Source organism: Bombyx mori, chromosome 20 (genome assembly GCF_030269925.1).
Source record: "Bombyx mori chromosome 20, ASM3026992v2".
NCBI classification, from domain to species: domain Eukaryota; kingdom Metazoa; phylum Arthropoda; class Insecta; order Lepidoptera; family Bombycidae; genus Bombyx; species Bombyx mori.
In genome coordinates this window covers 6016189-6030295 of record NC_085126.1, presented here as the reverse complement: position 1 = coordinate 6030295, position 14107 = coordinate 6016189, and the positions used below count along the sequence as shown (strand labels likewise).

The 14107-nt window shown below is 37.9% G+C and overlaps 1 protein-coding gene across 1 annotated transcript in view; it reads right to left on the bottom strand.

Annotated features, from left to right (window-relative positions):
* Positions 1 to 14107, bottom strand: part of LOC101742153 (facilitated trehalose transporter Tret1) — a 28343-nt gene that overhangs the window by 10433 nt on the left and 3803 nt on the right. Inside the window, exons 2-4 of the mRNA XM_038018150.2 lie at positions 2143 to 2372; positions 922 to 1245; positions 195 to 330 (exon numbers count right to left, since the gene is read on the bottom strand). Of these exons, the coding sequence (XP_037874078.1) occupies positions 195 to 330; positions 922 to 1245; positions 2143 to 2372 (690 nt within the window). The remainder of the gene's footprint in view (positions 1 to 194; positions 331 to 921; positions 1246 to 2142; positions 2373 to 14107) is intronic.

Genomic DNA, 14107 nt, shown 5'->3' with positions numbered 1-14107 from the left:
CTGAGACCTTAGAACTTATATCTCAAGGTGGGTCGCGTATTTACGTTGTATATGTCTATGGGCTTCAGTAACCACTTAACACCAGGTGGACTGTGAGCTCGTCCACCTATTAAGGCAATAAAAAAAGAAGCTAGTATTATGTTTGTAAACCTTATGAAAAATACGACAAGACTTATAACTAAGTTACCACTTACTTAGAGTTTTGACAGCGCTGACAAATTTTCCAGATTTGCTTTGTTCCAGCTCAACTAACAGCTTCTGCAGCTCGCTGTCCACTTCGGCTTCGGAGCTATCGCGGCATCGCAGCCAGGCCAGAGCATCGCGAGCTTCCTAAGACACATATTCACCAATTTTCATTACTGTTATAATTGTTAAGTTTTTTAATATTATTAATATATTTAATATTTTTAATTTTAATATAATTCGAGATTAAAGACTAAAGTATTTTCAATCAATATGTGTTTTATTTCATTCCATTTTATTTCAATCCATCCAGCTTAGTTATGACCAACAACGAAAAGCAATCTCCATAAATTTTAACCTCATTAAAACATTCTCATAATGTCATAGTTCAAACAAAACTTCTCCCTAAAGGTCACGACACTCAGCACCGAGAAACACGATGCAAGCAGAAGAAAAATATATTTTTTATTGCTTCGATGGGCGGAAAAGCTCACGGCCCATCTGGTGTTAAGTGGTTACCTGAGCCCATAGACATCTACAACGTAAATGCTGCCACCCACCTTGAGACATGAGTTCTAAGGTCTCAGTATAGTTACAACGGCTGCCCCACCCTTCAAATCGAAACGCATTACTGCTTCACGACAGAAATAGGCAGGGTGGTGGTACCTACCCGTGCGGACTCACAAGCCGTCCTACCACCAGTAATGATTCTCTAGTAAACGTTCTCAAAAAACTCACCTCAACTTTACCACTTTTCAGTAAGTACGACGGAGTGTCGGGCATCGTCGTGAACACAAGCATGTGCAAAAGCGGCACTGCCAAACATATCCACAGGGTCGTGTAATAGCTCAGGTATTCGCCTAATATATAAACGGCTAGGTTGCCTAGGTTTTGCGATAAGACCACGAGACTTCCGAGGGTCCCCCTGATGGAATCTTCACTTATTTCCTTGATGTAGAGAGGCGTGACGACATACGAGCCGCTGACCCCTAAGCCGATGATCGCACGTGCCGTGATTAGAGCCCAGGTCTCCGTGGAATACAGCTTTAAAGCCCAACATGCCTAAAAACAAGATTATATCTAATTAAAGCTATTTGTAGCGTGCAACATTCGGTTGCACTCGGGCGTCATCGGAGTTTCCGAACGCGCAGGGTCCCGTGACGTCATGCAACAAGATTCGCGCGCGTCGATTTAAGTTGAATGTAAAAACGTAATCTATATATTAATACGTGAAGCAAAAACTTTGTATCCCTTTTTACGAAAATTGCGCGGACGGAGGAGTATGAAATTTTCCACACTTACAGAGAATATAGAGAAGAAGTGCACAATGCAATATATTTTTTAAATAATGCATAAAAGATACATTAAATCAATAAAGAAAACATTACACACACTACATGCCATGTATTTGACGCACACACGCATGCATACTATTTATTGTCAAACTTTTGTTCTTGGCGTCTGTTGTCAAATTGAGAATAGATTAAATATTGTTTGCCTTTGTTAATATTTTTTAAAGTGTAGTCTTAGCGAAATTTGTGACTATAGAAGTATTAACTACAATCATAATAGTGTACAATTCCAATTAATTATAGTCGAATTTCGACTACTGTGGGACCTCTAGTTTTAGTTTTAATTTGTGTCTTCTAGTGCCTAGCGTTGTTTTCTCTTTTTTTAGTTTATATTTTAATATTGATATATGACATATTATAGATATTGTTGAAATGGTGTGTTTATCTTTTGTATATTCGGAGTGAAAATATCCCGCGAATACGAACAACAAATAACAAACCACATTAAAAAGAATAAATAGGGACGTAACTATAGCCTTCAATTTAGAGTGTTTTATGTATGAATAATAAAACGATTATTAGCTCAAATTTATAAGACAATTTTTTATTGAAATTAATTATGAAAGAAAGAAACGTAAGACCTTTATTAGAACTATATTCAACTTACAGCCATTGAAAACGAGGTCAGCATCAGAGCCTTCTTTCTCCCATAGTTGTCAACGATGTATCCGAACAGGAAAACCGCAGGTGTACCAACCAGATAAACCACGGAAGCCATCCAGGATATTACGTCAGCGTGAACGGGTTCCGAGGCAGGGGTGTCGGAGGCCATCAGCCGGGGTCCCATGGGGGACAACCATCCCACCGCTGCACCATACGAGAATACCGGAAGAACCACTGAGGACAAAACATTAAAATCAACATTCTTATTTAGAATCTTTTGACACCAAAAGGTCGGGAATCCATGAATTTCGGTATTCCAGTTTCAATTTGAAAATGTTCAATACATATTATATTTAAATTATATTTTAACTCTTATGAAATCTATTTTTTTCTATCCAAAAACATTTAAATAGTTGAAACGGCGGAGTAAAAAGCTGAAAAACGAATTACGAATTCATTCAAGTGAAAAATTGTAATTTTTTGAATTGGATCATGTGAAATGCGTATTGTTATCAGATTATTGACGATATTAAGATTATCTTCCCGTTTTTTTCGCATTACACCCAAAACCCTCCCTCGAGCACAATGGACAAGACTTATTGTTTTTGAGCAAAAATAGTTCTAGATTAAACTTTTACGAAAACAAACAGTCAAAATCAAGCCAATCAATATCGCAATTCATAGCGCTATTCTATTTATGGCAGGATATAAATAAAAAAAAGGAAATTGACGCATCTCAATTGACTGCAAGTATAAATTAATTTCAATCTGATCTTGTCAAGAAGCAGATAACAATGAAACAATTTATCCAACAAGCTTTATCGGCAATCACCTTTTATTCAAGGGTTAATGATGATAGATTGAGCAAAACATATGTTTTCTATAATGAATAATTACGTACTAGTTATTCACGATGCATTGCAAAGTTTGTGACTGAACTTTTCTCTGCCTTTTACTTAGATTTCACAGTATAATATAGCCACTGTACAATAATGAGACAGCTCCTCACCAGACAGATAGACCTCTGTTGAATTCTCATTATGATGTCATTTGGGGCCAAAATGTACGATATCCTAATCAGATTATAGATCAACTCACGATTGGGCTGGTCCACAAGTTTAAAGTCGCTCAGCGCACTATGGAGAGAGCTATGCTTGGGGTTTCTCTGAAGGATCGAATCCGGAACGAGGTGATCCGACGGAGAACCAAAGTTATTGACATAGCACAGAGGATGATTAAGCTGAAGTGGCAATGGTCTGGACATATTAGCCGGAGAGCCGATAGGTGTTGGGGGTTAACGTGTTCCTGAGTGGAGTCCGCGAATTGGCAAACATAGTGGAGGATGCCCTCAGATTCGGTGGAGTGATGATCTATGCAGGGTGGCTGGCAAGAGTTATATGAGAGAAGCCGAGGACCGTGTTCAGTGGCGTGCATTTGAAGAGGTCTATGTCCAGAAGTGGACTGCTATAGGCCGATGACTACATAAGTTTTTTTTTTATTGCTTAGATGCGTGGACGAGCTCACAGCCCACCTGGTGTAAAGTGGTTACTGGAGCCCATGGACATCTACAACGTAAATGCGCCACCAACCTTGAGATATAAGTTCTAAGATCTCAGTATAGTTACAACGGCTGCCCCACCCTTCAAACCGAAACACATTACTGCTTCACGGCAGAAAGAGGCAGGGTGGTGGTACCTACCCGCGCGGACTCACAAGAGGTCCTACAAAGGTACAAAGACTAGTCAAATGTAACAGTGTGTAGTGTCAGATGTGACTAGCACTAACATCGTTATTGGTGATAATCTTCAAAACTCACTCAAAATACAAAACAATCACAAAAGTTATGGCCATGTGATTGTTTTAGCTTTTTTTTAGACTTCTGAACGAACTCACGGTCCACCTGATGTTAAGTTGTTACCGGAGCCCATGGAGATCAACAACGTATAAGTTCTATAGTACAACAGTTGGCCTGTCCTTCAAATTGGCCTCAACCCATGGCTTCAACTCACGTCGCGACAAAAATAGACGGAGTGGCGGTACCTACCCGTGCGTGCTCAAAAGACACCCTAACATCAATAATTCTGAGAATTAAAATTTTTGCGGGTATATTCTTTTTACAAGACGCTCATCGCGGAAAACATTCGTGAAAGTGTATTAAATACATATTCCATTAGAAAAATTAGTACTTTCCTGCAGGATTCGTACATCATCAATACAGTTGCATGGCTCTATACAAGCACACCGAGCGTCTTATACTCGACGACTTCAATTACGATACAATAAAAATAGTATTTTAGAATTACAATCAACAAAGATTTCTACTTCAAATTCTACTTCTTTTAGTCCATTAAAATTTCATAACATTAACGGCAGTAACAATAACACAAATCTAAGAATGAACCTTAATTTATTTGTTTACGAAAAGGCCTCCGCACAACAAGGCTCTGAATTGGCATTCCTGCACTTTCAATTGAGAAGGGTCGCCGTCTACACGGATTCAAGATTCAGCCGCCTGATTGAAATATTGGTTTGCAAGCAGATGTTTCTAGATAACTGTGAATTAACAACGTTAGCTTCTACATTGCTTTGAAGACGTTTGATTACTGATTTGTTTTGATGTGGAATGAGATTTTATTACGCTATGGAAAAAATATGAAGTCATTTACATTTCTTTTTTTTTTACAAGACTTCTCAGATACTGTCTTTTATTAAAATAAATTGGTCGCGTCTGGCCTTACTTCGTACTTACTAACGTTATAAATGAAGTAATAATATAAGATAAATGGAATGATGATTAATTTTATATAATACATGGAATAATAAATGGCATTCACACATTTTAAAAATATTAAAATGCGCGCCGCTCCTGCTAAAGTAATCCTGGATTATTTACGAGGAGTCGGTCCTCGTGAATAATGCAGGATTGCTACAATGTTGCGGCTTTTTAACCACAGAGAAGGTCCGACGAGAAAATCAGTAGGTCGCTTTATAGAGAGAGACAGAGATAATTTTTTTATGGCCCTTGTAGGGAGACTAGCATACGGCCCACCTGATGGTGAATGTTACCGTCGCCCATGAACTTCGGCAATCCCAGGGGCAGACACAAGCCGCATCCTACCGCTTAAGAATACACTTTATAGCACACCAAAACACAATTTACATTCAAAAAATAGTCAAAAAGCAGACATATTTGTACAATAGGCGGCCTTATCGCTAAAAGCGATCTTTTCCAGACAACCGTTTAATTTACAGAAATTCTGGAAAATAGAAAAATATTGCAGGTATATTGCGGTGTACTATAGACAATACATTACTATAGAAAACATATACATACAATAAACATATATAATATACCGTTTACATATAATATGAAATATATAGCTTCCACTATGAAATATAAAATATATGCTTTGTAGTGCTTTGTTAGAAATTTACTTTGAAATGCCGCTAACCAAGTCGAGTTTAGTGTCCTAACTATTTAGCTATTTAGATTAAAAATAAAATATTAAGCACATAATATATCTAATATTGATATCATCTTACAGCTAAAACGTGTGCTAAATATTTTATTTTTTAATAATAATAAAGTTTAATATAGATCCATATCCCAGAAACCTCAAGGTTGATAACGTTGTGGTTCTTTTTTCTTAAGAGTTTTAAAAGGATTTACCTTCCCAGTCTGTATTTCCCATGAGCCACAGCGTAGCTCAACTAGTATCAACTAAATTTTACTCTGCTCAACACAACAAAATAATCTGAACAACTCTCCTATACTTCCAACTGCTACTAGAGGGGTCTATAATGTTAAACGCATTTTAAATATAACATTTGAAGTATAAGAATCAAAATGATAAAAACATCAATTTTTATTGACTGTAATTTTTTATAACAAATTACAATTCAATTTTTCTTTTCTTTCAGTTTGCAATTAAGCTGCATTTACGGAATCTACAAATGGCGACCGACGATTTCAAGCCTACAATTAGGTATTTTTCTTTGTTTTATAAAAGCCTTTATGACGTGTCTCCAGTCACATTTTCGTTAATGAACCCATTGTTACATTAATATATTTTATATTGTATTTTATTTGCAGTTCAATAATCTCGTGTTTTGTTCGAAATAAAACAATCTATATAACGAAAAAGCAAATTGTCATAGCTGTGTGTTAATAATGATGATGAATAAAAACATTACTAAAACTTAATAGGTAACATATACTACATATTATTATAGTAAAAACACGTGTGACACTCGGGGACTGCCGCGGTAAAGCTATTACATAGCATTCTTATCAACTTATTTAATTATAATTAGACAATAATAATTTAATATTAAAACAGTAATAAAATAAGAACACGATATATTTATAAACATTAACAAAAGCAAAACATTAGGTGTACCCTTCACACTCATAAGCTAGACCGCGCGAGAGAGAGATGGGCAGACTTTTCATGATGCGCATGCAGTGCGACATTACGCCGCGCGCTTATTCACAAACACTACACAAGCGCAACGTGTGAATATGTTGAACGCGAGTTACATGGTAGGCGGAGTAGGGGTGTTAGGTTTTATTTTCGTTACAAAATTTCTTGATTTGGTCGCCGCGCTCAAAGACCGCGATAAAAGCTAGCCTATACAGATTTGAATATCTCGAGAAATATTTGGAAAGTTTCGACACTGGAATCAAGTATGACTTCCACTATGAATGTAATGCCATTAAAACCCACTGCAGAGCTCCTCAGTGGCTGACGATTCCGAACCATCTGTAGATGCACTCGCGTTAGAAGCTACACTTGAGCTGCTAGAATTCTTCTTGGGGCGGTCGGGCAATTATTAGCAAGCCTTTCCCGTATGACTGAGCCTTTGAGCCCACCTGTCGCAATTAGGTCATTCGCGATCCATTCCAGAGTAACAATAAAAATTTCCCAATTTATTACTGGTAGGATATTGTGAAGTCCCTTTCCGAACGGTGAGAGAGGTATACAATGACACGGTGAGAGAGGTATACAATGACGTGCTGAATAAACTATCGATCGAACTATCGCCGGTTATGCTCGATCGGCGTTTGGGTAACAGTTACTAATACATTTCACAGATGACGGTTTAGCACTTCAAAGACGAAAGGAGCAATCAGTTGCTTCCCCTTATAACTCAACAATCATTAGCCAAAAGTACGAAAATTGAACGCCCCTTTAAGAAACAACAATGGTTCGAATTTTACACAATGTTAAACAAGGTTCAAGAATGAAAGAAGAATAAGCGACTTCAGCTGTTTTGTCTAGTGTCATGAGCATACCTGGCCACTTAAGAGCACACAGTATTTACACAAGTGTTAAGCATTTTTAAAACTTTAAGCATACCAAAGCACTACAATAATCACTTAAGATAGGTAGGCTATGTCCTTGTAATCATCATCATCGCACCACTAACTAGTGGAGCAGACTTCATCCATGCTACATGGAGACACCGCGCTCATCGTGAGCTCGCTTCCAATATTGCCACGTATTATTCGACTCAGAGAGACCCGCGAAGTCGTCGTGGCCTAAAGGATAAGACGTCCGGTGCATTCATACCTAACGATGCACCGGTGTTCGAATCCCACAGGCGTGTACCAATTTTTCTAATGAAATACTTAACAAATATTCACGACTGACTTCCACAATGAAGGAATAGCATCGTGTAATAAAAATCAAACCCGTAAAATTATAATTTTCGTAATTAATTACGGGTGGTAGGACCTCTTGTGAGTCTGCACGGGTGGGTACCACCGTCCTGCCTGTTACTGCAGCCGTTGTAACTATACTGAGACCTTAGAATTAAAATATCTCAAGGTTGGTGGCAGCATTTACGTTGTAGATGTCTATGTGATCCAGTAACCACTTAACACCAGGTGGGCTGTAATCTCGTCCACCTATCTAAGCAATAAAAAAAAATGAACTACGGTGTTCGAAGAGCTATGACATATCCTTCACACAAATGAGGTTTGAAGATATTTCTGGGCGGTATAGAGCGACACATCTGTGTAGTCCTGGTATTTCTCGGCTATCCATGAACAAGAAAACAAATCCATTTCTAGTAAAACACTGTGTAAACGTTGTCAATAAACAAGACAATCAGTTCACACTTCCAAGTCCCAGAAACCTCATTCCTCCCTATTATTTCACTATTAATATTTACTCAGTGCCATAATACAAACGTCCTCGACCTTTCTATGTCTATGTGTTGCCAAAATCCGCACCGCGTAACTGGGAATTTCCGCTGTTCCAATGTTAATGTGTATTCTATTTGAAGTTTGTTTGCGGTCTCCCAGACGTGAATTAGAGAAGCTCATAATTTCGGGTCGCATAGAGGGCAAGCGCGCCGTGGGCAGAACACCAACCAATGATCAGATCTGGTAAAGAAAGCGGTTGGTGATTGTCTATACCAACGGGCCATGCCATCCATGATCGAACACTGTGAAAGAAAGTCCCATGTGGTCGCAATCCTCAGCAGTGAGGGAACGACCTGGTGGTAGGACCTCTTGTGAGTCCGCGCGAGTACGTACCACCACCCTGCCTATTTCTGCCGTGAAGCAGTAATACGTTTCGGTTTGAAGGGTGGGGGCAGCCGTTGTAACTATACTTGAGACCTTAGAACTTATATCTCATGGTGGGTGGCGCATTTACGTTGTAGATGTCTATGGGCTCCGGTAACCACTTAACACCAGGTGGGCTGTGTGCTCCTCCACTCAACTAAGCAATAAAAAAACAAGATGAAGAAGAATTTGAAGTTTTATTTAATTTCGAGTTACAATGCTTAAATATATTATAAAATGCAATAAAAGCTTCTTTTTTGCGCTTCCAATGTTCGCTAAATGAGTCGTCTATTATCAAAGGTGGCAATCTGTGCATTTGGACAAAAAAATGTTATTGATATGTCAATACAGATTGATTTGAATATAATCGTCTCCTTCAAAGAATACGGTTCAAAACCTGCATGAAATAAAGGTTAATACTTAACCTGTTATTTATCTAAGATGTCGTTCAGAAGAGTTTTGTGACTGCCAATGGAATACAAAGTCAATAATTCGTTTTTCTGATTTACCAATAATTGTCCAAAAGTCACATTGCCGGCTTTGATAATAGTCGACTCAAATGCGGATTAAATCAATGCGATCCAGTTCCTAAATTCGATTGACTTTCACGGTGAAGGCATAAGATCGTGTAATAAAAACTTAACCCGCAAATTTATTAATTTGCGTAATTTCTGGTGGTAGGACGTCTTGTAAGTCCGCACGGGTAGGCACCACCACCCTACCTATGTCTGCCGTTAATTAATTACTACTACTACACTGACACGCACTTGCATTTCTTGATTTAATTAAGGAATATTTTATGGTTTATTCAGGAACATGAATGCGAGCTCCCACATCGTGGATCATCCAATTTAGTTTTGCAAAAGCAGAGACCAGACAATTAATTATCATTGTTATTGTATCAACGTGTCGTCGTGTATGTAAAAGGGCCGTACTTAAAATCGAAGCGGTAATAAACAACTATATTAACTTCTTTTTTTATTATTGCTTATATGGGTGGACGAGCCCACAGCCCACCTGGTGTTAAGTGGTTACTGGAGCCCATAGGCATTTACCACCTTGAGATAGAAGTTCTATGATCTCAGTATAGTTACAACGGCTGCCATATCCTTCAAACCGAAACGCATTACTGCTTCACGGCAGAAATGGGCAAGGCGGTGGTACCTACCCGCGCGGACTCACAAGAAGTCCTACCACCAGTAAAGAACTTAGATGAAGAAAAAAAAGTTAATTTACTTACTCAAGCACTTGCCGTTTGAATAAAGGCGCTCTTGAACACGCATTCTAAATCGAACAGAGCCAGTGCAAATCAAGGCCTCAACTGATTTTTGATTGCATTGCGTGTAATTTCAAAAACCCAATAAAACAGTTTTCAACTGGTGGTAGGACCTCTTGTGAGTCCGCACGGGTAGGTACCACCACCCTGCCTACTTCTGCCGTGAAGCAGTAATGCGTTTCGGTTTGAAGGGTGGGGCAGCCGTTGTAACTATACCGAGACCTCAGAACTTTATCTCAAGGTGGGTGGCGCATTTACGATGTAGATGTCTATGGGCTCCAGTGACCACTTAACACCAGGTGGGCTGTGGGCTCGTCCACCCATCTAAGCGATAAAAAAATAATAAAAATACAATTCCTTGATCATAGTTCCTTCAGTATTATGGTAATCTTCTTCCTATTCGTACACTCTTGACAGAGTGGTCGTGGTCATGCATCAGTCGGATCCTGCGATACCGATGCTCTCGCGATTATATTATATTATGGTAATACGGATCACCATTTCGATATGTCTTCGGTTTTTGATTATTGTTTTAATACACACTGTATACGAAAGTATTTTGTATTACTTTACATGTGCATACGCCGTTCAGGATATAAAGGTACCTACTCTCATTGGATATCTCAATCCTACTTAACTCCGTGGAGAGTACTCAACGGTAGGCAGCGGCTTGGCTCTGCCCCTGGCATTGCTGAAGTCCATGGGCGACGGTAACCACTCACCATCAGGTGGGCCGTATGGTCGTCTGCCTACAAGGGCAATAAAAAAAAAATATTACTCCCTTTGAACCGGGAGAGCGTCGGTCCTCATCTACCAGCAAAAACAAAATAACTATAAAACAGTTTTCTAAAAATAGAAATGAGTTTACAACTGTATTCATATTTTAATTAGTCTACACTAATGAACGTTGTTACTATCGTAAAGAAAACAATTAGATAAATAATTTTAAAACGTTTTGGTTTATTGGCTACACTAAATTACAGTCGATCTTAAGAGGTTATCAGCGCCAAAAGATGCCGTAGTCCCGATGCTGCCGATCTTTGGACAAAAGATAAAAAGATTCCACGAAAAAAGAAATTATTTTAATGGCATCGCACAGCATAGGGTCAATGCTCTTCGAAGACGATGTAAGGAGAGTAAATTAAGGTATATGAAAACAAAATGCATTTTGATTAATAATTTCACATTGCCCGACAGAATTCTTCTAGGTTCTTGTCAGTTCGAATTTTTTGTGTAAGCAATGTCATTTCGGTCTATTGACGTAATTTCTCGTAACTTTGAGGTGAACAATTAGTTAATTGAAGGCCATCACTTAGCTCAGTAGATATGGGTGCACCTTACTCTTACTGGTAATACTGGAGTGGGTGGAATCGAGACATAACAACACATAAAATATCATAGACCTTTGTTCACAATTAATTAATATCTGTCGCTGGGGACTCATAAAATAGGCTAGGCTAAATAATCTTATTGAAAACATTTGATTGGACTACTCAGAAAATAGAATACAATCTGATTTGACTATTATTGTATTTTCATAATGCTTCCGCAGTATTAACATTTTCGTCTTTATTTCCTTCATCCTATGATCGCCACCCGGATTTACTGGTGATAGAACGAGCTATTAGACCGCAGGGGTGGTGCCTCATGCCTCGAGAAATTTGAAGAGGAGGACCTCAATCTTCCTCTTCTTCTTTGGAAGCGCCGGAGTCTGGCGGAAGCCCGGTTTGTTAACCCCTAGATCGGGAATCCCCAGCGTTAAAAAAGGGGGTAGTCTATTACATCTTGTCTATTTATTTATGCCGCGAACCAATCATCGATTTCGGTTTGAAGATAAGGAGCATTTTTATATTAATTCGTCATAATGGCGACTGAATATCAAACATGAAATTATACACTACAAAAAAAATGGTCAACGCTATCGTTCAAACATTTTAATTTTTAAGATAATCATAAATATTTAAGAGCATAGGAACGCTATCATTTGCTTACGTGTAATGGATTGACAAGAAAACCAAACAATCTCTAGTGTTTGCACCAAAAACATTGTGTCTTCAAAGAATACCGCGAAACACGAATTACTTTCAATGAACATCATGGGCGCAAAAACCATAGAGTAAGTATTTTAATGAAAATGACAAGATGCTTTGAATTATATATATTGGTTTCAGTTCTATATTGCACTGAGTAGGTAATAACTATATTTAGTTCTTCAATCTTGAATTGAAATGATTATAATTTGGTGTTAATTTGAATTTTATAAATCGTTGTGCGTATCAGACAGAAATAATAGGTACGTGCGCGACAGAAGTATATTTAATGGTGCTTACTGTGTGAGCTCAGAATCCGCTTTGTAGTAAAGGACAATTTCAAAATGCCAAAAACGAATTTTTAGTGGCAAAACTGTCTCTATGGGTTTTCGAGTATTTTCTATGGCGGTAAACTTAAATTGAGTTTAAACAATCGAAGTTAAGCCACCACGTCAGTCCCGTCAAATCAGTCGGGGAACGAGTTATTCGTAGCTTGATTGTAATTTTGCACTAATTGTGATTTTTTCGATTGTTGCAATATATCGAACACGCTAATCGTTACAGACTTTTTGGCGGGAACACGAGGAATGAAGTTGTGTGATTTGTTTTATTTTGTCTATTTAGTGTTTCTTCAAGTTTAAATGTATAATAACGGTGGCTTATTAACTGTTTAATATCTATGAAAGTGCACAAATGTGGGAAAATGAAACAAAGCTGCTGGACGTAACTTTTCGGGATCCTCCAAAAAGTCTACTGAAAAAATCTCAGTAAATGACCACCATTTTACTGAGATTATAATATATGTCATCCCATATCATCTCATCTTATTTCATTTAATTTCATCCCAGTTGATTAATGTCTCAAATTAATCATCTTCATTTAATTTCATTTCACTCCATACATTATTCATAAAAATAAGAATATGAATTAAAATAAGACATGACTTAAAGGTCTTAGTTACCAGGTCATAAAACCCCTTGAAAAAAAGCTGATCGTTACGCCTTGACCAAAGGTAAAGTGTATGCTTAGTGTATACGTGTGTGTGTGTGCATGTGTGCAAACAGTGTTGCTAGCATTTATTAGTGTTGTGCTCAAATAACTAACAAATTCTAAGTGAAGTCTCCAGCAAAAGCTCAGCAGCAGACATCATTTCAATTGAAGTAATTGGCGCATTGACACATCACAATCACTCAAAGTGGTCATAATTTTATAATTGCTTATGAATTACGCAACATACATATTTGAAAATAGCTTTATTATTTAAAAATGATAATTCATTTTTTGGTACCATTTGCATTCTATGCCATGCAATAGATTGTATTTCACGCAAATATTAAAAATGATCACTCGATTGGAACATAGGCGATTTTATGGTTTTTTTTGAAAGCTTATTTTTCCCCCTTTCCTATTCGTTAATAGTCTCGAAGGACTATTCCGGCTTCGTTGGACATCAGCGGGGGGATCAGCGTGAACGCGTTAGTATCTGCCTTAGCAAGAGAAGCGCTTCGGCGAATCTACCACCGGATACTAATCGCGACCCATTTAGAAGATCCGGCAAGAAACTTAGTGGGCTATGCCTATGGGAGGAACAATATTCAATGCTACATTGCTTAAATTGTGAAATTGCATACGTAAATACATACATACATATAGATTGTACATATATTTGGGTTAATTATATTGAATGGCCTAAACTAGTTCGCAGAAACATATGATATTTGTTCAGATGTTCCTAGTAGCCTTTTTGTGATCGTTTCTCTCTATTTTTTTTCTGTTTCCTACTAGATTACGAAGGAGATCTATAATAGTCGATTCTTATAGTAACAGAATATTTGCAATAGTAGGAGAGTGGTCACGGTGTAGCTCTTAAGTATTTCCGGAAATCGTAAATCACCAATTAATACGAAGCATGAAGGCTCCAAAAGTACCTTGTTTACTACCTTTTATATGATGTAGTCTACCTGATTGAGGTTGGTCTCCGTCACTAATGGCCGTTTCAGAAGCATTTTCACACCAATTTTGACAAATAAAGAGTCGCAAGGCGCAGAAATTGTGCTGTTAAGGTAAATTCAGTTTGGGTAAGTGGAAT